The sequence below is a fragment of the Petaurus breviceps genome, unplaced genomic scaffold, assembly GCF_028583685.1.
Source record: "Petaurus breviceps papuanus isolate PSGF00001 unplaced genomic scaffold, PetGlider_PUasm1.0 177, whole genome shotgun sequence".
Taxonomy (NCBI): Eukaryota; Metazoa; Chordata; class Mammalia; order Diprotodontia; family Petauridae; genus Petaurus; species Petaurus breviceps.
Window position 1 is genome coordinate 4,642,581 of NW_027185776.1, and position 23,911 is coordinate 4,666,491.

At 37.2% G+C, this 23,911-nt stretch overlaps 2 protein-coding genes across 2 annotated transcripts in view; one reads left to right on the forward strand and one right to left on the reverse strand.

Moving 5' to 3' along the window:
- UNC79 (unc-79 homolog, NALCN channel complex subunit) overlaps positions 1 to 5,937 on the reverse strand; it is a 345,437-nt gene extending 339,500 nt beyond the window's left edge. Inside the window, exon 1 of the mRNA XM_069086022.1 lies at positions 5,832 to 5,937. Within this exon, the coding sequence (XP_068942123.1) occupies positions 5,832 to 5,853 (22 nt within the window). The 5' untranslated portion in view covers positions 5,854 to 5,937. The remainder of the gene's footprint in view (positions 1 to 5,831) is intronic.
- A 285-nt stretch (positions 5,938 to 6,222) lies between these two features.
- The window catches only part of COX8A (cytochrome c oxidase subunit 8A), a 43,299-nt gene continuing 25,610 nt past the window's right edge, over positions 6,223 to 23,911 (forward strand). Inside the window, exon 1 of the mRNA XM_069086065.1 lies at positions 6,223 to 6,410. Coding sequence (XP_068942166.1) covers positions 6,223 to 6,410 — 188 coding nt within the window. The remainder of the gene's footprint in view (positions 6,411 to 23,911) is intronic.

A 23,911-nucleotide genomic window follows, 5' to 3' on the forward strand; every position in this document is an offset into this window, starting at 1 on the left:
TAGCATAGTTTATATCTTGATAATTATCTGAAACAAAATATATTTTAAAGGATCATATTAAGAATAATCCAAACAAGCTAATTTTGATTCTTAAAAGAAAGAGGAAGGTTGAAGAAATGAGAAAAATACAAATTTTCTTTTGAGAAAACAAAATTCAGGAAATAAAAAGTCTACTTAGTTCAATTAATGCATCACCTACAGAATTTTTTTCAAGAATCCAACATTTTTTCTCCCTCTTATCTTCCCACCAGCACTTTAAAAAAAAACCAAAAACAAAAACAAAACCTTGTGATCAACATGTATAGCTAAACAAAATTAATTCTCATATTGGCCATGCCCAATAATATGTCTTATTCTGAATATTTAGTCCATCATCCCTCTATCAGAAGGTAGATAGCATTCTTCTTCATTAATCCTCTAGGATCGTGGTTGAACATTTCATTGACCAGAGTTCAAAATCTTTGAAAATTTTTCATTTTTACCGTGTTGCTGTTATAGTACAAATTGATCTCTTCATTTTACTCTATATCAGTTCTTATAAGTTTTCTCAGGTTTCTCTGAAACCATCCCCTTCTTCATTTCTCACTATGCAATATTATTCCATTACATTCACATGCCATATTATATTCATCCATTTCCCCAATTGATGGGCATTCCCTTTGTTTCTAGTTCAAGTTCTAGTTGCCACTATGAAAAGAACTGCTATAAATATTTTTGTATATAAAGCACCTTTCACTATTAATTTGATCATTTTGGGATATAGGCCTAGTAGTTGTATTGGCACAGCATCATTTTGGCAAAAAAAAAAAAAAAGAAGAATATTGTAGGCACTTAATAAATACTTGCTGACTTAACTTCTTATTCAGACAGGTTGGATATGGCTTTGAACTCTGAGTGTTTATAATTTTATAATTCTTTATAATCTATCTCAAAAAATAGGTAATCATTAACAGGATGATTCTAAGAATATTTTTAGAGGTGCTTAAAGGTTATAACAGAAAAGTCTGAACCAAAATAAACACCTCACCTGGAATTCCTAGGAAAAAGGATTAAAAGTACCCCATTCTTCCAAATGCCCCCATACCAGAAACTAGGCCAGACCAGGAGTGGCCAAGACCAATTCAATGACATGTCCTCTGAATGACTGAACAAAAAAAAGTGGAAGATTTGGAAGAGATTTTTTTTAATGTAAATCTTTGCAATCTTCTGGGGAATTGCTAAGAAGCTTTCACCTTCTGGTAGGGCTGTTAGCACATGGCATAGAAACCAGATTGAACATATAAGTACAGGCCCAAAACCAACTATATCCCTAGCTAAAACTATCTACTCCTCCTTATTTTTACTTGTTTCATAAGCAGAGAGAAAAGGCCACCATATAAAAATAAAAGAATTAATCATAACTCTTACATTTACATAATCATTTAAAGCTTACAAACTGCTTTACAAGCATAATCTTAATTGATTATCATAGCAACCCTGTAGAGCAGATAGAACAATTATTACTATTATTATTTATAAATGAGAAAATTGAGGCTCAGTGAATTTGAACAATTTGAACCAGTTCACATAGCTAGCAAGTGGGAAAATGTTAAGTTTTACTCTAAATGTCTCACTGTGACATGGTGACCCTATGTTCTCAAAGGCTATGCCAGCAGGGTACAAACTATCAATCCCTTACAAGCAAGAATGGCTTGAAGGATGAAGTGAAGCGCAGAGAGGTTCATCACCAGAGAGTTAGTTGGCTATGAAGGGATTAATTTTTTTGACTACAGTAATTCATTTTTTTAAATATACAAAGGGATAGGTGGTTGCAATCTATACCATTGATGGGAGTGACCACATTGATGAAATCATAAAATTTTTAAAGTAAGAAGCATTGAAGTATTTATAACTATGTGTCATCATCTGAGCATAAGTCATTCATCATATTTCCAAGATAAATTACATCATCTGTTTGGGTTCTTAGGATTTAGCACTGCAAAAGACTCTAAAGATTATCTAGTCCAAAATCCACATTTTATAGATAAAGAAACTGGGACATGAAGAGATGAAATTATTTGCCCCAAATCAAACAGATAATAAATAGCAGAGGTGGAATTTGACTTCAGGTCTCCTGACTCCAAATTCAATGTTTTTTCTACTATACTATATAAATGCATGATACTTCCTCTCATTGGCTCACCCAAATCACCCCCAACCTCCCATAAAGTAAAAACTTTTACCCATAGAGTAGAATATATTTCCTAAAAAGAATAGAGTGGAGAAGGGATGTGGACAGGAGGAGAAATAATCAAGAGGGAAGAGGAAGAAAGGTAAATCTGTCCTCAAGTTTTCAAAGAGCTGTCCTATGGAACAGGGATTAGATTTGTTCTTCTTGGTCCCAGAAGACAGAACTGAAGAAAATTAATTGAAGTCACAGGTCAGATATGGGCTTGATCTAAAGGAAAATATTTAATTTATTAGAGTTATTCAAAAACAAAATGAACCACCTCAGGTTTTCACTCACTAGATGGCTTCAGAGAATAGTGCATGATCATTTGTCAAATATGTTGTTTATGGGATTTCCTGTTAAGTATGGGCTAGGCCAACTGACTTTTGAAGTCTTTTCCAAAAGTGAGATTCTATGACTATGAATAAGTACCCATCTTTTGAGGATTTTTTAATCACACATATCTAATTCAATTTTCTTCCTTCAAGTTTTGGAAAATACTACTGCGCAAGTCCCAGCCAATGAAGGAAAATAACCTCTCCTCTGTTCCTGCCTCCTCTGATAATCCCCTCCCCTCTGGTACAGGTAAAATTCCCATTGCACAACTGCCATATATTCTTTTTCCCATACTCTAGCTATAAGGTTATAGGTTAAAAATAAAAGGAAAAGGAGCGGATGTCGGGATGACCTGGGGATCGAATCCAGGCTCCAACACTTAGCACCCACCCAGAAACACCTGGCTGTGTAACCTTGAGCAAGTTACTTAACCCCAATTGCTTAGGGGTGGCCAGGTGGCTCATTGAGTAAGAGCACCAGTTCCAGTGTCGGGATGACCAGGGGATCAAATCTGGGCTCAGATACTTAGCACCACACTAAGAAATAACTGGCCATGTAACCTTGAGCAAGTTACTTAACCCCAATTGCTTAAAAAAAATAAATAAATAAAAGGAAAAAGTTAATATCCATGATTACCTTTCTTTGTATGGATCTTTATTCACCGTACTATGCAGAAAATCCCACTTATATTTGCACTATAGATATTCACAGAAATAGCAAAATGGGGAAGGTATTCCCAACTTCTCCCCAATCTATAGAAAAGTGCCTAGATACCCCTAAGTATCTTTAGGCATCTTTGCACCAATACATTCTCCTTCATCTCATAAACTTTTCAAGAGAAAAAAATTTTCCCCACCTTTGTATACAGAAGAACAGAGGCACAGAGTAACTAAGTGACTTGCCCATGTCCCAGAGTGGTGAATACAGAACTAGAATTGAGATCCTAGTTCAGCATTGTTTCCACTATATTGCTGAATCCCTTTCCTCTCTAGAAGCAGCCCCTATGGAAACAAAAGAAGCTACCTACTAGAAGAAAACTAAGTTCACTTCCTGAACAACAAATGAAATTGGATAGATGAATTTCAACCATCATGTTTTTAAAAGTTTGGGGAAAGAGAAGAAATAGAATATGGGTAACATAAGAAAATTGAAGAGAAAAGAAGAAAAGTGTAGAACATTGGCAATAAGCATCAATAATCTGACCAGAAATTACACCTAAGAAATATAACTATAAAGTCATGTGACTGGTCTTTTAAAAAAACATGAAAATAAATATACCCCAATAACAACGCATATCATTGTAAGAGTTCATATAAGGCAGTGCTGTGGATAGAGTAATTGATGATTTGGGTTCAAATCCCACCTCTGCTGATACTTACTAGCTGTGTGACCACAAGCACGTTCCTTAACCTTTATGAGCTTCAGGCAATATTCTGTGATAAATGTTTTTTGCCTGTTACTGGTGAAAGGAGCTCCCACAAGGTCCATGACTTATTGGTATTTCATAGTTTAAAAGCTGTACATTATCTCACTTAGCTCTTAACATTCTGTGAGGTCAACAGTAAGAGTATTATTATCCCCTCTTAAAGATAATTCCACACATAACACTTTATAGTTTACAAAATGCCTTCCTAACAATTATGAGAGTACATCATTCTATGGTTTTGGAAACAGATACCTAGAAAGATGAAATGAAATACCCCTGAAAACATGGTTAATAAATACAAGGGTCAGAACTCAAATTCAGATTTTTTTTTAATGCAAATCCTCAGAAAGATCTGCTTAAGGGATAATGCTAGGACTCAAAACCAAGTCCCTGATTCCAAATCTAGTATTCTTTCCAATAAACCACAATATTATAAGTTCAAAGTAGAATGTGCAAAGTAAGATGTATAACCTCATTAAAAGGCTATACACTTATCCCATTGATGGTGCAAATCTTCATGGAACTACTCTGTTAGAAATGCCTTCAGAGATTCAGGAACATTGTTTTTAATAAAACAATGGTGACAAATTTTCATATTAAGGGTAGATTTTATTTTTTTAAATGACCAAAAGTTATTCACAGTCAATAGTAAAGAGTTCCAGATGTATGATGGCATTGTTTGGGCCCCAAAAGTATGACTATAAAATCATTTTCTTATATAGCTAATAAAAAAGAACCCTAACTCTCAGAGCAATTCCAAAGCCAGTTACAGACATGTTTTATGCAGTGGAAGCAACTCTAGATTAAGTTTATTGCCTCCCAAAGAGACAAAATTCATTTGTATATATGTTTAGGTATGTTTATTTTTAAAAATCAGTCGCCTGACTTTATAGTCATGCTTTATATTTCCAGTCGAAAGTTTGTCACTAAGTCCATCAAGTGCACACAATGGGAAGCTTTCATTTCAATCAATCAACCCACAACAAATATTAATTTGGTTCCTATTATGTGTAACTTCTGCCACCAAGGAGATTCCAAGTCGTCCATGACCTTGCCTCCAATAATTTTTTTGACGGGGACCTCTGTCCCCAGTCTTTCTCTCAACATCCCACAATTAAAATCCATTTGACATTTCCTGGGGTTTCATGGTGAGTTATTCCACAAAGGAAACCTACTCTTCCTGAAATTCAAATCTGATTACTTAATAGATCAGTGTTCATACTCGTTTCTTCAGTGCCCCTTCCACCTCCTTTTCTCTTTTTTCCCTAAGTCGTTTTTAAGTTCATTTCCCACCCACCTCCACCCCATCCCTCATTTGAGCCCAATATTCTGCCTAGCTGCTGCTCCCTCCCCCTTCTCCTCATTACCACTGCAACCCGGAGTGGAAACTGCAGACTGAAACTCCCCTATGGCTCTAGCAGCGAATGCTGGGCATGCTCAGTAGCCCAGGCAGGCTTGGACGCCACTGACAGTTCTCCGCCTCTGATTTGTCGTTACCCCCCTTCCCCCACCAAGAGATACTGAAATGTTTATTTGCAAGGTACAAGGCCTCTTTTTCCCAGAATGACCCCATTTTAATTTTATTTTGCTCCTTTAAAATTTTTTTGCAAATCTCTAATAGCTCTTGAGGAGAGAGAGGTTTGGAGGTTGCTCTTTTCAGCACCGTGGACAGCGCCGTGCTGTAGTCCACGACCCCCTGCAACCTCAAGCCTCCAGCCTTTAGCCCCCCCTCCCGCCCCCATCCCCTCCATCGCCCGCCCCAACACCATGCCAGACTCTCTCCCTGCTGCGATCGCAGCCGCAACTACCTTAGTTCCCCACCGGAGGCCGAGCAGGAATACCGGACAGACTGCTACTTACACTGCTCCGCTTTGGTGGACATGATGTGGCCCAGGTGGCAAGGCTTTGCCCCCAATGTCTCGGTCTTGAGGGCTCCCTCGCTCCGCCAGCTATGTGGCCAGGAAATGAACGCATCCCACCCCCCTCCCACCTCCCCTCCCCTTCTTTCCCCCCTCCCCTACGCCTTTGTCGCTACCATTCGGACCGAGAGCCCAGCAAATGCTGGAATCACTCCCGGGAGGTTTGGGAACCGCCCCCGGGGAGATTAATGCGATTTGCTGGGCGGCCGAAGGTTTCCTGTCCTTGTTCCCCTGGGGTTGCCCGCCTCGGCGTGGGCGAGAGAACCAAAAGAGAGGCTGGGAGAGGGAGACAGAAGTGGCTCCTAGTGAAATAGGGAAATGGACTCGACCGGATGGGGGGAGGGAGCAGTATTTCCATTCATAAGGCGAAAGGAGAGGATGGGAGTTTCCCAGAGAAAAGCCTCTTAAAGTGGCGGAGTCCCCGTGCATTCGGGTCCCCCACCGGAGTTCTCCCTGGCTGTAGACCCTCCTCCAGTGATGCCCCTCAATGGCTCAGCAGGCGGGAAAGGGAGGGGCGCAGGTGTGACCCATGCTTAGTCCTAACTGCAGGGGAGGATGGGAGGAATGACTTTCCTAGGGATAGCGAAAGAGGACAAGCATAGAAGGAAGAATATTGCATCTGAAGACAGCAACAACAGGAGATGCCTTTTTCTCTCGCTACTGGCAAGGGTTCTTTCTAGTTTCCTTCCTAATAATAGATGGCATTTATATAGCCTGTTACGGTTGTACAAAGCACTTTACCTACATTATCTCATTTGATCCTCACAACAAGCCTGTGAAGTAGATAATGTAGACAGCAAAAGCTTCTGCTGTAGTGTGAGGAAAAGCGGAAAAAAGCCCTGAAATCAATTCCTGGTTCTGCCTCTATTTGTGTGACTCTGTGTAAATCACTTCATTTTTCTGAGTTTCAGATTTTTCATCTGTAAAATGAGTGCTGGGTTTCATGAGTTTTGTATAGTTCTCACATTCTATATTCCTCACTTTACAACTGAAATACAAGAAAGATAAAGAATCTTATCTAGCCAGGGTCATACAGCTAATCAATCAACAGAAGAACCAGGATTAGAATCCTAGTTTCTTTGTTCCAAGATCAGTGGCCTTAACATAATACCACAGTTCCTAGTAGATTCTCCTTCTGTTCCTATGAAATGAAAAGGAAATTCTTGAAAAATTCTTGGAAGTCTTATGGGAAGAGGTAGGAATAGGTTTCGATTTTGAAAAGGATAGGTAAATTAAGGTTGAAAAATTAGGAAAGGAAAGGAAAGAGATACAGGCAGCAATTAAAGAAATAAGCTAAGGAAGAATATCTTTGCCTAAAGTGTAAAAGGGGGAAGAGTGGAAGGGAGAAGTGAAGAAGAGAAAGAAGGAAGAGAGAAGACAGAGGAGAAGGGACTGGAAAAGGAAGAGGAAATCAAAGCAACATCTAGATAGAATCCCTATTACTTCTAAGATTAAATATGAATTGGTTTGGTCTTTCAAAACCTTCACAACCTGACTCCAGCCTATCTTTCCAGCTTTATTACATTTTATTTCCCATCATGCACACAATAGTCCAGCCAAACTGACCTTCTTACTTTTTCTCATACTTAGCATTTTATCTTTGATCTCTGTTGCCTTTGTGCTGATTATCTCCTATGCATAAAATGTATTCACTCATCTCCCCCTCTTAGGATCCTTAGCTTCTTTCAAGGTTAAGGTTAAGTGCCAACTTCTTCATAAAACTTCCTTGTAACCTTCTCCATCAAAGTATATGTTTTTCTATATATTTGTATGTACTTATATATGTATATATTGTCTCCCCTAACTAGGTTGTAAGTTCCTTAAGAGTAGCTCAGACTATCACTTTATGAGCATAGCTCACATCCTAGCTAGCATACTGCCTGGAATATAGTAGATGCTCAATAAATATTTGTTGACTGGGTGACTGACTGAATGGACTTCCTGTTTTCTTGAAGTTAGTTATGAAACTATGAAGAAGTAAACAAAATTGCTATACATGGTATAAGATCAGTACAAATGAAAATAAGACTAAATAACCTGAAAAGAAAATGCCATAGTACCATGCCAATAGTCCATCAGATTAAATTTCTCTCTAATTATGATAAAATACATATACATATAGATGGGAGGGGAGAGCAAAATCATGACCCACTGACATTTAGTCTCCCAAAGAACTTACCTAGGCATGTTATATCCACGTGCATTATATAATGATTATGACATACAAATTGTTATTATTAAATAATAAGGCTGGGGGGTGGCTAGGTGGCTCAGTGAATAGAGCACTAGCCCTGGAGTCAGGAGGACCTGAGTTCAAATCCAGCCTTGGACACTTAATACTTACTAACCATGTGACCTTGGGCAAGTCACTTAACTCCAATTGCCCTGCCCTGCCCCCTCCAAAAAGCAAAATAATGATAATAATAATAAGACTGATTTTCTTGAGTGGTTTATAGAGGCAAGGGAATGATCACAACAGGGATGCATGATGACATGTTTCAACATGCAGGAAGAGGACATTGAAGGTGAGGAATTAAATATGCTAGTAAATGTGAAAAATAGACATACAGGTTGCTTCTTGTCAAACTAAAAATGAATGATCATTATTTAAAGCAAAAAAATTAATATTATCTTATATGCAATGTTTAACAAATATTCAAATGAAACACTTGATACATTAAAATAAATTTACCAGCCTGAGACAGTGTCATCAATAGTTTTGACTGACCCAAAAAATTGTTGTAAGGATGGATACTAACTCAGACTCACAGAATTATAGACTTGCAAGGGAACTCAAAAGTTATCCAATCAAACTCCCTACTCAAAGTGTGAAACCCCTCTTTTACAAACATCTCAAACTCCACACTCCACCTGAACATTTCCATTAAAGGAAATGCATTGCCCTCAAAAGGCAATCTAGAAGCTCTAATTCTTAGAAAGTATCTTCATATATTAATAACCCAATCTTATGTAGTGACAGCCTATGAGACAAATGCAAAAGTATCATTTTTCCCATTTTACAGATTAGGAAACATACTCTGAAAAGCTCATGATTGTTGGGGCCTGTAGCCTCTCTTTGGGTCTCAGGCAGCCTCTCTGAGTCCAGGTCTGATGTAACAGTATACAGAGCAGTCAGCAATATGTGTTGATCTCATCTGTGGTCAGGAAACCATAACCTCTAGGAAGTGCCAAGGCACCCAGATTGTGTGCTGTCATGCAATTTACCCTGTTACTTTGAGATTAATCTCGGGGACTAAGGGTAAGTGCACAGGTGTACACAAGCTGTTCTGGATACAACCTCCCTGTTCTCTGATTGCCCCCCCCTACCTTCCCTCACCAGCTGTACACGAGATCTACAAGTGCACTTTGGGGATTTAAGGGTTGAAGCATCAGGGGGCTGGAGAGAATGGAGGGAAAGATGTAACAACACGCCTGTCCTGTCAATAAAGTTGTGCCTCTTTCCAATTCCACTGGTTTGACTTGTCCTTTATGTGAACATGCAGGACATAACCAGAATGCGCACTGAAGACCTGGGAAAGGTAAGACTCAGCTAGAAATCCTAAGGGTCATTCATTACACAAGATCACAAAGTTAGCAAGAGTCTAAGATGGGATTTTGTACCAAGGTCTTCCAACTGCATACCCAGGAATTTATCCATCAGACCATGGTCTGTTATTTCTCCAGTCAGATTTATTATATCCCACCAAAATCTACCACTCTGTAATGTCTCCCCATTGGTCCTACTTCTCCATTCCAGAACCAAGCAATAAATAATTCTTTTTCCATATGACATGTTTTAAATATTGGAAGACAGTAACAAATCATCACCAAATTTTCTCTTCTCAAGACTAAATATTGCCAGTTTCTTCAAACAAGATTTATATGGTATTTTTTCCAATTCTCTTCTCACCCTGAGAAATAAGTTCCATTTTCTCAATATCAAGATAAACAAATGAATCTGTGATCTCATCAGTGTAGGTATTCTCTCCAATGACATCCATTCTATAGCCATATCTTCATGTTAGCTATAGAGGATTCTATTCAATATGCCAGAGGTCTTTCATACTTTTTCTTGACATCACAAAGATACAGCAGAGCACATGGGCTAGGTAATAGTAATCTATTGCTTTCATTATGTGAATAGCCTATCTTTTTTATTCATACATTTCTTGAATGACATATTTCACTCAAGTTCTTCATAATTTCTTTTATGAAATATGTCACAGTCTGCTCATATCTACCCTGTCCATTGCCTCAAAATGGGATATAATATTCCAAATATGATCTGATCAGGGAAAAATATCAATTCCAAAGACTGGACAACATAATTTAATTGATATACATTTCTCCATATCCTGTATTTATCAAATATATTTTTGTAATTCTAATGCAGAACTTTTTAATTAACCCTATTAAATTTAATTCTGTTAGTTTCTGTGTAATTATTCAAGCCTGTCCATAGCTCTTTGGATTCTGATTCTGCCACTCACTGTATTAGTTAGACACCAACAAGTAGGGAGGAAGCCAACAAAAAGCCAAAGGAATACCAAACCAGTACAGATCAGAGTGAGGTACCAGAGGATGAACTCAGTCAATTAAAAAATAAACATTTATTAAGCACCTACATATGCTCATCTCTGTGCTTAGCAAATGAAAAGAAGTAACAAAACAAAAAGAAGTAAAAGAAAGACTTTTCTTAGTTTACAATCCAATGGGAAAGACAACATGTAAACATATATATATACATATATATGTGTGTATATATGTATGTATATATATATATAAAGCAAGTTATATACAGGATAAATGGGAAATAACAAAGAGAAGGCTAGAATTAAGAGAAGTGAGGGAAGGTTTCCAATAAAAGATGGAATTTTAGTTGGGACTTAAAAGTAGCCAGAGACATCATTTGATGAAGTGGAGAAGGACAGTAATTCTAGGACAGTCAGAGAAAATGCCTACAGCCATGTCTTGTTCATGAAATAGACAAAAGGCTAGTGTCACTTGATTGAAGGGTATGTGGTGGGGAGTAAGGCGTAAGAAGACCAGAAAGGTAAGGGAAAAGATTATGAAGGGTTTTGAATGACAAATAGAGCATTTTGCATTTGTTACTGAAAGCCACTGGAATTTATTGAGTTGGGGGAGGGAGGTACAATGATCAGATCTCTGCTTTAGGAAAAATCACTTTACTGATTGAATGGAGGATGGATTGGAGAGGTGAGAGACTTAAGGCAAGCACCCACCAGCAGGCTATTACAATAGCCCCAGCATGAAGTGATAAGGGCCTGCACTAGAGTGGTAGCAGTGTCAGAGCAGAGAAACAAGTGTATTGGAGAGATTTTGGAAAGGTGAAATTGACAGGCCTCGACAACAGTTTGGATATGTTGGGGGAAGAGGGGAGTGAGAGAAAGTGATAACTACTAGGTTTCAAGCTTGAAGGACTGAAAGGATGATGTTGATGATTCTGCCCTAAGGAAGGTTTAGGGGGCAAGATGACTTTTTTTTTTGAGCATATTGAGTTTAAGATGTCTACTGGACATCCAGTTTGAGATGTCTGAAAAAGCAGTTGAAGATGTGAAATTGGAGGTCAGAAGAGAGTTTGGGGCAGGATAGGTAGATCTGAGTATCATCAGCATAGATATGGTAATTAAATCCTTAGGAACTGATGAGATCACCAAATGAAGTGGTATAGAAGGAGAAAAGATAAGAGCCTAGGACCGATCCCTGAAAGGTGCCTATGGTTTTAGTGGGTATGACCTGAAGAGGATCTAGCAAAGAAGACAAAGAAAGAGGGGTCAAATAGGTAGGAAAACCAGGAGAGAGTGGGGTCCCCATAACCTATAGAGAAGAGAGGGTGATCAATACTGTCAAAGGTACAGAGAGATAAAAAAAAATGAGGACAGAAAAAAAGGTCATTGGATTTAACCAAGAAATCATCAGTAACTTTGGAAAGCTCAGTTTTGTTGTAATATTAAAGTTGGAAGTTGGGTTATAAGGGGTTAAAAAGAGAGAGGGAGGAGAGAAAATGGAGATACCTATTGTAAATGGCCCCCACAGAAAATGGAGGTTTAGAGAAACATTCTAGGGTGATTAGGCTGTGGGAGAACAGTAGGCCCTTCCAAAGTAAGGAGCCCCCAAATGCTACTGAATGTTCTACCATAAGCCAGCAGTGTTAAGGGGCATGGTTTTGAAATCCAGAGAAAGTCAGGAACAGGACAGGGCCAGGAGTAAAATAGAAATTGAATTTTAACTATATGCAGAAATTTATTTTCCATATATGCTAGTTAAAGCAAGATAATAACAAAGTTACATAACATTGCTATACAGTTATGTAATTATAAGTTTTCTCTACATCACTCTTGAGCACAAAAAGTCACAACAGGAAGAATCAAAGTATAATGATTTCTTGATTAGGAAGAATGTTTGATTAACTAGAGCAAAATTCAATATAAAGGTTCTCGTCCAAGGTATTGATACCTTTGTTTACCAGTTTTCTGACTCTGAATATGATATTCAAAAACCAAGAAAAAGTACATTTACCAAAGGTATTCCTCAATACAATAGTAGAGATAGCTTTCAGAGTCCAAATGAAAGAGGAATCCCCTATGCATAATGAGAAATAATAATGCTCTACAGTATACAAGGTACTTTTTTTCCCAACAATTCCATAAAGTAGATAGCGAAAAAATAATTCACACTATTTTTAAAATGAGGAAACTGAGATTCTGAAAAGTTAAATGATTTGGCCATGATAACACAACTAGTATCTGAGATGGAATTCAAAGTTCTCCTGACTATGTCGAACACTTTTTACTATGCCTTGTAGGTCCTGACCCCACCATTTTGTCGCCTGCTAATTTCCCCCTCCTTTTGCACCCTGACCTGCTTCCTACTTGAAATTGTAAGCAACTTGAAACAAGGTGTCAAGATCCTGTTTTACATACCAATTCAGAGAATTAACTTAACTGCAAAATCCTGACTTTGATGGACAAACAGGTATGAAGAAGATCTGACTCAGTGACTCTCTGAATTGCTATAATTGGATGCAAATAATAAGGTTTTATTGTTTGTTTGGTTTTTTGTCTTTAGATAATTTTTATTAATTTGTTTGTTTACTTTTAGTTTACAAGATTCAATTCCACAATTCCTTGAATTTCACATTTTGTTCCCGTCCCTCCCCTCCCCTCCCCATGGCGGCATACAGTCAAGTATAGGATTTATAAATACTTGCCCTCTAGACATTAGTCAGGTTATAAAGACAGATTGTATCAGATGGAATGAAAAATGGTAAAGAGGACATAAAACCAAACAAGAAAAGGAAAAAGATCAGGTAGTTTGCTTCAATCTGGATATAAACTCAGTTCTTTCTAGTTCTTTCTCTGGATGTAGACATTTCTCTCCATTATGAGTCTTTCGGGATTGACTTATATCACTGCATTGCTGAGAAGAGTCCAGTCTATCAAAGGTGGTCATCACACATACGTTGTGTCTGTAATGGTGTACAAATTTCTCCTGGTCCTACTCTTCTCACTCAGCATCAGGGTTTTATTGTTTTTAATCGGAATTTGTGTTCAACTCCATATACTAAGTAAGTAGATAAAGGAGTTCTTCAGCTTACCATCTCCTTACTAATAATTAAATATTCATATATAAGTCCTTAAAATATCTCATTCTTTTAAGACGATAAGGATAAAATATATCATCAAAAGAGGACAGGATAAAGATGAAGTTTTAAATTTTGATGAAATAGTAAACCTTGAGAAAGCAATAAGATTAGGCTGTTTTCTCTAAGAACTAGTATATACATATATTATACTTACATATGTATCCTGACTTCTAAATGTTTCAGATGGAAAATATAGGCTTTGAATATGATTTAGTAGTAAGTCCTCAAATTTAGATTAAGGATTTTACATGTAAATTGCATTAAAAATTATGAAGATTTTAAAATTATATTATTTTCCTGTTTTAAAGTCTTTAATAATATATTAATGTTATATATAATATTACATAATATATCATATATTATGTATATATTTATATAATAATAATTAAGAGACAGAAGGGCTGATTTTCCAAGTCAACCCCTCATGGATCTTTTTTAAGATTCTTTCTTCAATCTGTTGTTAGTACTATCCATATCAAGTATAAGGTTTAAGTAAAGATAGTAAAAGCAAGTAGTATGTAAAAACTGAAATTCTCTGAACTTTCAGGTGAATTATGGGTTTCTAATCTGATATTCTATTGTTCTGTTAGGATTCACTACGCAAGGTTTGAACTGGTTTTCACCACATGAACTAAATTTAGGAGCTTATACTCAATTGTATTGTTATTACTGGCATATTTTAGCAATATTAAATAGGAAATCTCTGCAAGTTACCTTGAACCAGAGAAGTGGATCTACTAAGAGGAGCCCCCTCCAGAGCTGCCCTAAGAACTAAGCTTATTCCAGAATTTCCAAGGAATGATGTTTCCAGGGACCAGAGGACTACATGGGACAACTGGGTCCAAAATGTAATTTCTGATTACATGGACATTGAGAGTGGATTATCATGAATAAGAAGACTTGATATTATTTAATATCGGTGATTATTATTGTACTATTTTGGCTTTAATGTTTCATTTTGTTTATGTTTACCTACAAGAGGAATATGCCCAGATTCCTTTTATTTATTGTTCAGGAATAAGGGTCATTATTCCTGCAACTTCTGGTCAACTGAAAACCTGTCTTCTGTTTCTATTTACCTCACCTGATTCAAACTTAACTTTTGGAAATAATAATGTTAACTGATCAAAACTGATCAAGTAGAAGCCAAAGGGAAGTTTGAACTTCCTAAAGTCATTTACTCATTGTCAGCTACCCTAGCTACCTGGTGATATATAATCAATCAACCTTTCAATCAACCCTCTAATTTAGTAGACTCATCTGCAACCTGATTTAGTTTGCCTAGAGAGTCTGTTTCACAAGGTTTATAACCTTAAGGAATGTATGAGATTATCATTCAGTTTAACTGTTTGTTCAACTTTTATGACATTGGAGAAAGCATGAGATTATGTTGTTTTTGGTGTTACACATGAACATAGTGCACTCATTTCCTAATTTAAGTTTTAGTCCCTTGAATTACAGCTCCCTGAGACTAAAAAGGCTCCTTGTGCCCTCCTTAGGATCCCTCACTACTCTGTGATTGTCAATTCCTTGGAAACCTTAACCTCTAAGAGCCCCCCTGACCATGTCATGCTGTAAAAATATGATTCATGTCCCCTACTTTAGTCAGGATGTTGTGCTTTGATAATCATTTAATATCATATTTTGGTCAAAGTTTGAATTAATCAAACAGTCTGCTATGCCTCATTTTACAAAAAAAAAAAAGGCTCTCTTTCTATCTCAGCCATTCCAGAAACCAGATAAATCTGGGAATAGGATAATAAATTCCAAATAGACCCAGCTTTGTTTTCCTCTCTGAGTGAGCCCAGAGAACACCTCTCCTTATGTTAACAAAGCAGAAGAGGCCTACTTTATGGCCCTTCAGGACGAGACCCTCAACTCAAGACATTAACTTGAGCAATGGGACTTTTACTTATCTTAAGATTTTCTGAACATGTGCCGTGTTATGGAATGTTAATGGTAAAGAAAACAGATATTCTAGATCATAATTTCAATTGACACTTTGTCATCTCTCTTGTTTTATCGTATTTATCATTTATCCAATTAAGAAATTCCTTTCTCAGGGTGGTTAGGTGGCACAGTAAATAGAGCACTGGCCCTGGAGTCATGAGGACCTGAGTTCAAATCTGGCCTCAGACACTTAACACTTACTAGCCATGTGACCTTGGGCAAGTCACTTAACCCCAATTGCCCTGCCCTCTCCCCTCCAAAAAAAAAGCAAAAAGAAATTCCTTTTTCATACAATGATTAAACCATTATGGGGATCATAAATATATGTGTCTCAACAACCCCTAATTGGGATGGTCCTAAAATGTACTTAAGCTCTCTCATCCTTTTGTTAGTCAGTCAGGACTTTAGTCCCGCACTCCTTGCGCAAGTAATGCTAGCCTTAAGGAAATAAGGAATAAATTCTGCAACTGTATACCACTGTTTGTCTCTTTTAACCAAACCCTTTCTAGAGGTCAACAGCTCATATAGCACAAAGTGGGGAAGAGGGGAAGGGAAATTGTGAGTCCTGACTCCACCATCCTGTAACCTTCTAGTTCCCCCAACTATATTCTCTGACCCTGTTCCCACTTGAAATTGCAAGCAGCCCAGAATAAGGTATATCTTATTTTGCATCCTGATTCCAAAAACTAGCTTAGCCTCAATATCCTGGGTTCAATGGATAAACACGTATGAAGTAAGATGTGCCTCAGAGCTCTAGAAACAGATACTCCACCAACCCCACTACCTTTGGCTCTATAGAAACACTCCTCCCTTCTTGAACTGTGCTGCCCTGCTCTAGTGGGAATGCTACCCTTACTGGGAAACTCAATAAACCTTGCTTTGGTTTAAAATTTCTGGTCTAGTTACTTGGTTATCTATGTCTACCCACAGTCTCCAGATTTTCTCATTTGTAGATGATGTTGTGAATGATATCATCAAGTTCCAGAAGTCATTGTTATTATCTACTTTCAATAACTGTCCACAAAAACTTGTACTGCTGAACTAATTCAGTGGGCTATGTTATAGGACCAATATTTTCCTAACCAACTTCCTTCAGTTCCAGCTTCCCTAACACAACTTCCTCTCCTCAGCCTGTACAAGTGTTAGGCCTGGGGCTTGATTAAACCCAGCTTCTCTCACTACATCCTCACTGTATATCCTTGCTGTTTTAGGCAAAGTAAAGCTCCTTTGTTAAATGTTTAATCACTTATGGGTCCTTCATTTCATCCTAAAATTAAGCCTGAAGTAAGAATGTGCTGGCATTAGAGCCACACCTTCAGCACACTGTCTATGACAGAATGACATAAACAATGACTTTCAAACACAAAAATATGTCATTTAAAAAATCATCAGTAGACAAACAATTCACTAATTTGTTCAACATAAAGAAGAAGAAATAGCAAATATAAAAATTCAAAGCAAGAAGGAAAAATTCATAAAGAATAGAAAATGAAACATAGAAAATTATGGCAAACTATTGTACCCAATTATTTTCCAACAAAACTCAGTTTGATTTGGCTACTGAGTTCCCTTCCAAGATTACTGGGAGATCTCTTTTTATTAACTGTGGATCTCATTGAGGAAGCCCTGTAGTAGTATCTAGGAGTTAATGTAATCTATACCAAAAATAAAATAAAATAAGCCAACCCTGAAAACTAAAATGAAATAGATGAGTATTTACAAAAATATAACAATCCAGATTAACAGAAAGAAAATAGACAATCCAAAAAATTTTACTCAGCAGAAAAATTGAATAAGCCAGAATGAAGCCCTCCTGAAAAAACACATGAATCCAGATTGACTTATGTGAAAACTCTTTCACCTTTATACTACATTAAATATTCATAAAAATAATAGCACTTGGGGCGGCCAGGTGGCACAGTGAGTAAGAGCGCCGGCCCTGGAGTCAGGAGACCCAGGATCAGTTCCGGCCTCAGATACTTAGCACCCACACAAAATAACTGGCAGTGTAACCTTGAGCAAGTTACTTAACCCCAATTGTTTTAATAATAGCACTTTATAATTTACAAGATAAAATAGAGAAAGAAGATACCTTACCAAATGTTCTATTAGATAAATGTAGTACTTATGCCCAAACCAGCTACAGATGAAGAAAAATGGAAAATAGAAATTAATACCACTAAAGAATACTAATGCCAAAAAAAGTTACATAAAATACTAATAAGCAAGCTATGGTAAAATTTAAAACATTTTTTCTAATCTCCTGTTTGGATATATAGGAGATATAGAAGATGGCTCAAAATTACAAAAACCATTGATATAATAAATCACATTCATGTTACAAAAACTTTTAGATATGACTGTGTTAATGGAGGGTCTGGCTCATTCAATCAACAAAAATTTATTAAGTACCTACTATATGCTAGACACTAGAGAGATAAAGACAAAAGTATAATAATCCCTGGCCTCAGGAAATTTACTTTCTAATAGGAAAGACAATATTTACTTTAATAGGTATATACAAAATACATACAAAGGTCCCCTTGGAAGAGAAGGCATAGGATCTAGGGGAACCCAGAAAAGTTTTGTGCAGAAGATAGGCCTTAACCTGAATCTTGAAAGAAACCAAGGATTCCAAGAGGCAGAAATGAAAAAGAAGTGCATTTCAAGAACTGGGGAAGGTCTATGCAAAGGCATATAGGTATGAGATAGACATCCATGTGTGACAACCAGCAAGAAGGCCAGTATAGCCAGACTCTAGAATACATAAGGGAGAATAATATATACTAGGACTAGAAATAAAGGATAAGACCAGGTCAAGAAGCACTTTAAATGTCAAAAAGAGGAATTTACTCATCCTTGAAATATAGGTAGTCACCTAAGTTTATTGAGTTGATGGAGGGGGCAAGGTAGATAGGAGTGGAGGTTAACATGGTTAGAGCTGAACTTTAGGAAAATTATTTTGTGGAAATATTAGATAGGAGAGAGGCTTTAAAAAGGGAGGTCAACTGGGAGGCTATTGCAATAGTCCACATGAGAAATAATGAGGAGCTGAACTAGGGTAGTGGTTATGTGGGCAGAGATAAAGGGATATAGATACATAAATGAAAGATATTGTGCAAATAGAAACAATGTTTGGCAGTTGATTAGAATGTAGGATGAGTGAGAGTAAGGAGTTAAACATAATGCCAAGTTTGAGAATCTCTATAACAGGAAGTATAGTGATGTTCTAAACAAGAAAAGGTACACCCAACTATTTATAGTAACATTTTGGGGTAGCAAAGAACTGGATACAAAGTCGATGCCTATCCACTGAAGAACAGCTAAATAAATTGAGGTACAGAAGCAAAGTGGAATGTTACTGTGTTGTAGGAAAAGATAAATATGATGACTACAGAAAAACATGAAAAGATTTACGTGAACTGATGTAAAGTGAAGTAAGTAGAGCCAGGAAAATGACATATACAATGACTACTATAATGTAAATGATGGGGGAAGGACAAGGAATGGCTTTTTGGACTTGTTAAACATAAGATTTATGTGGGATCTCCAGTCTAAGATGTCTGATAGACAGTTGGAGGAGAGAAACTAGAAAACAGAAGAGAGGTTAGGGCTGGATACAGCAGCATAAGGATATTAATTGAATGGTGAGATGGTGAGTTCACCAAATGATATAGTATAGAAGAAGATGATCCAGGACAGAGCCATGTAGGTACCCACAGTTAGCAGTTAGGTGTAATCTGGATTAAGATCTAGCAAAGGAGACTGAGAAAGTGTTGTCAGATAAGAAAAAACTGGGGGGAGAAAAGAATCATGAAAACTTAGAGAGAAAAGAGTACCAAGGGGAAAAGGGTGATTGATAGTGTGAAAGCTGCACAAAGGTCAACAAGGATGAGGATTGAGAAAAGGTCATTAGATTTGGCAATTAAGATATTGTTAGCAACTTTGGAGAGGAATGTTTCAATTGAAAGATGAGGTCAAAAGCTGTACTATAAGGGATTAAGAAAAGTGAGAAGAAATCAAGTGGAGACACCTATTGTAGATGCCTTTTTCAAGGAGTTTAGTCACCAAAGGGAGGAGAGATATGGGACAATAGATCCATGGATGGATAGCTCAACTAAAGGTTTTTATAGGATGGAAGAGACATGAGCATGTCTGTAAAAGCAATAAGGAAAGTAGCCAATTGTCAGGGAAAGACTGAAGAAAAGTGAGAAAATCAGAATAAAAGAGGTGACAATTCTCATGGAGCAGACTAGATGGAATTAAATCATTTGTGCATGTGGAGGGGTTTGTCTTGACATGGAGAACAACCAGCTCACTGGGTGAGACAAGTCTTTTCATGCTTCCCTGTAGTCATCATATTTGGCTTTTCTACAACATGATAACATAGTGACAGAAGTCATCTGGGCAATATGATATAAGGAGAAGGGGGAAAGAGTGAACTTTTGGTGAATGGCCTCAATTTTTTCAGTAAAATATGAGACAAACACACCAGATATTAAATTGTATTATAAAGCCTCAATCATCAAAAATACTTGGTACTGGCTAAGAAATAGAGGGGTAGATCAGTGGAATAGGTTACGTACACAAGACATAGTAGTCAATGATTATAGAAATCCATTGTTTGATAAACCCAAAGACCCCAGCTTCTGGGATAAGAACTCACTATGTGACAAAAACTGCTGGGAAAACTAGAAAATAGTATGGCAGAAACTGGACATAGAACAATATCTGACACTATCAAAATAAAATCCAAATGGGTACACAATTTATTTATATTATATATTATATTATTATTATTATATATTATTATAATTACATATATTATATTATACTGATATTATAAACAAATTAGAAGAGCAAGGAATAGTTTATCTGTCAGATTTATGGAAAATGGAGGAATTTATGACCAAACAAGAGATAGATAATATTATGAAATGCAAAATGGATAATTTTGATTACATTAAATTGAAAAGGTTTTGCACAAAGCCGATGCAATCAAGATTAGGAGGGAAGCAGAAAACTGGGAAAGAATTTTTATAACTAGTGTCTCTGATAAAGGCTTCATTTCTAAAATATATGGAGAACTGAGTCAAATTTACAAGAGTACAAGTCATTCCCCAATTGATAAATGGTCAAAGAATATGAACAGGCAGTTTTCAGAGGAAGAAATTAAAGCTGTCTATTCTCATATGAAAAAATGCTCTAAACACTATTGATTCGACAAGTGCAAATCAAAACAACTCTGAGGTACCACCTCACTCCTATCAGATGACAAAGCAGGAAAATGACAAATGTTGGAGAAGATGTGGGAAAGTTAGAGCACTAATTCATTGTTGGTGGAGTTGTGAACTGATCCAGCCACTCTGGAGAGCAATTTGGAACTATGCCCGAAGTGCTATAAAAATGTGCATCCCCTTTGATCCAGCAATACCACTTCTAGGGCTGTATCCAAAAGAGATCATAAAATGGGAAAAGGACTCACATATACAAAAAATATTTATGAAGTTCTTTTTGTGGTGGCCAAGAACTGGAAATTGAGGGGATGCCCATCAATTGTGGAATGGCTGAACAAGTTGTAGTTGTATGAATGTAATAGAATACTATTGTGCTATAAGAAATTATAAACAGACTTCAGAAAAACCTGGTAAGACTTATATGAACTGGTGCTGAGTTAAATGAGAACCAAGAAAACACTGTACACAGTAACAGTCACAGTGTGCAATGACTGACTTTGATAGACTTAGCCCTTCTCAGCAATACAAGGACCTAAAACAAGTCCAGGGGACTCATGATGGAAAAATGCAATCCACATCCAGAGAAAAAACTATGGAATCTGAATGAAGAGTGAAACAGACTGTTTTCTTTTTTATATATTTTGTTTTGTTTTGCTTTGTTCTTTCTCATGGTTTCTCCTATTCATTCTAGTTCTTCTAATGCAACATAACTAATGTGAAAATATGCTCAATGGGAATGTATGTGTAGAGCCTATATTAGATTGCATGCCTTCTTGGGGAGGGAGGAGAGAAGAGAGGGGGAAAAATTGAAAACTTATGGAAGTGAATATTGAAAACTAAAAATAAAATAACTTTTTAAAAAATGAGGCAAAGTTCTCAACTGAGAAGTTGGAGGTAGGGAGGGGGTGAGGACAAAGGGATTTTGAGAAGAGATAAAAAGGTTTGGAAGAGAAGTTATGGTGAAGGGGATAGTGAGTTGGTTAGGTAGGTGTAGTAGGAGTGCCTAGCATCAGTGAAGGCTCAGTTGAGGTAATGTAACATAAATTTGTAAGTCATCAGTTTCATGATTTTCTCCAGCTTTGTTCAGTAGTACATACATAGGAATGATGATAACTTACAGTGGGAGTGATCCAAGGTTGAAGTTCACAAAGGCAAGATGGTCAATATGATAAGGGAGAAAGGAAATCAAGAGAATAGGACAGCATAGAGTTGACTTAGCTCACCAAGGAGGGAAGATGAAGAAAGAAGGAGAATATAGCTAGTGCATTGATAGCTTGGGAAAGAACTGTTATTTAAAGGATTGGAGGTCATGATGTAGATGAAGAACAGTTCCTTTCAGCAACAACAGTCTACTGTTATAGGACTTTCTGCCTACCTAGATCATTTTTTTTTTTTTTGCTTTTTTGGAGGGGGGAAGGCAGGGTAATTGGGATTAAGTGTCTTGCCCAAGGTCACAAGGCTAGTTTTTGTGTTGTGTCTGAAGTCGCATTTGAACTGAGGTCCTCCTAACTCCAGGGCTAGTGCTCCTCCATTCACTGAGCCACCTAGCGGCCCCCTGCCTAGATCACTTTTATAGCTGTGCAGAAGATGGCAGGGACCTAATTCTGGGAGAAGACATTCTGCATTCCCTCTTTCTAGTGGCTGCACAGTTGGAATGAATTACATTTTTAAAACTACTGTTTTGGATCAGTATTTCTTTCTTTCCAGCTGTATTTAGAATAAAGTTCTTATTTACACAAAGTTTTGGGCATCATGCACTAATCTGGGTGGAAAGAAAAACTACCTCCTACCTCTCCTTTTAGGGGCCAAGGACCCTATTATAGGTTGGGGATTAGAGTCAGTTTTGTTTGTGCTTTTTAGTTTCAGATACAGGCACTGGTGGTGGAGTTTCAAACCTGGGAGCTCAAGCCATAGCACCCTTGGAGCCAGGATTACAGACTGGATATTGCTTCCAGTCCAGCAGGGAACCCTTGAGAGGTCAAGATGCAAGGACTTCAGCTCCGGGCAGGGTTTTGGACTTGAAACTTGGTGGAACTATAAACTAGAAACTGAATTAAGCTATTAACCTATTCACCTCCCATCCCCAGAGACTTAAGTGGTATAAGGTTGACTATTCCCTCCCAGGAGTTAGGGAAATGTTTGTATGTTTATTCTTATTATAATTTAGAGATAAATATTCATTTGTAAAAGCTAATCTACTACCGATAAATTAAATAGATCTGTGGTGCAGGAGACCTTTGAAAATTGAGGGAAGACAATTGGTGGGGTTTGATGCAATGGCAGACTAAAACATCCTCAAGCCCTCTTAAGGGTACTGGAGAACCCTGGGGGAAGGGATGAAAAGTACCAGACCTGACCTTCAGGCAATGGAAACTAAGGTAGTTACTGTTACACTGTGATTATACCACTGCATCTTGGATTTTTTTTTCTTCCAAATGTTGATATACCATATTGTCTTCCATGTCCCTATTGAATTTTTATCCTATTTTTCAAGTTCTGTGTTTACTTCCATTCCTGCTTTTTGAGGTCAAAACCCCACCACAAATGTGATAAGCATTCTCTCAAAGGCACCCATCAAATCATTATTATTGTTTTTAAATAGACCCAGCCCCAGCCTGTGTAGACTTCTCTCAGTGGCTGACTCTATAGGAGACCAAAATTTTTGGCAAAATAATTTAATCAGTTATAAGTCTGGCCTATATAATGACCCCCTTCCTCCTTCCTCTCAAAAATGGGAACAAATGACTTTTTTTCTGAATTGACTAAAATAACTAGATGTCTTTATATCTTGAAGACAAAGCTTTAGTCTTCCAACATTGCAGTGGCTGAGTAGAATCAAAGAACCTTAGAGTTAGAAGTGACTTCAGAGATAATTTAGTCTAATCTCTTCCCCTGTGCAGGAATTCCTTCAATATTCTCCTTGATATATGAACATTCATCCTCTACTTGAAGACATTAAGTAGCGGAGAATAATTCATTGCATCATTAGGCAGCTCATTCTATTGATAGCCAGCTCTAATTGTTAGAAAATTCTCATATCAAATTAGAATCTGTTTTATTGTAATTTCCAGTGTCCTAGTTTCCCTTTCTGATCCAAATCTAATTCCCCTTCCACATAACAGTCCTTCAAACATCTGAATATATCAGTTATGTAGTTTATTTTACAAA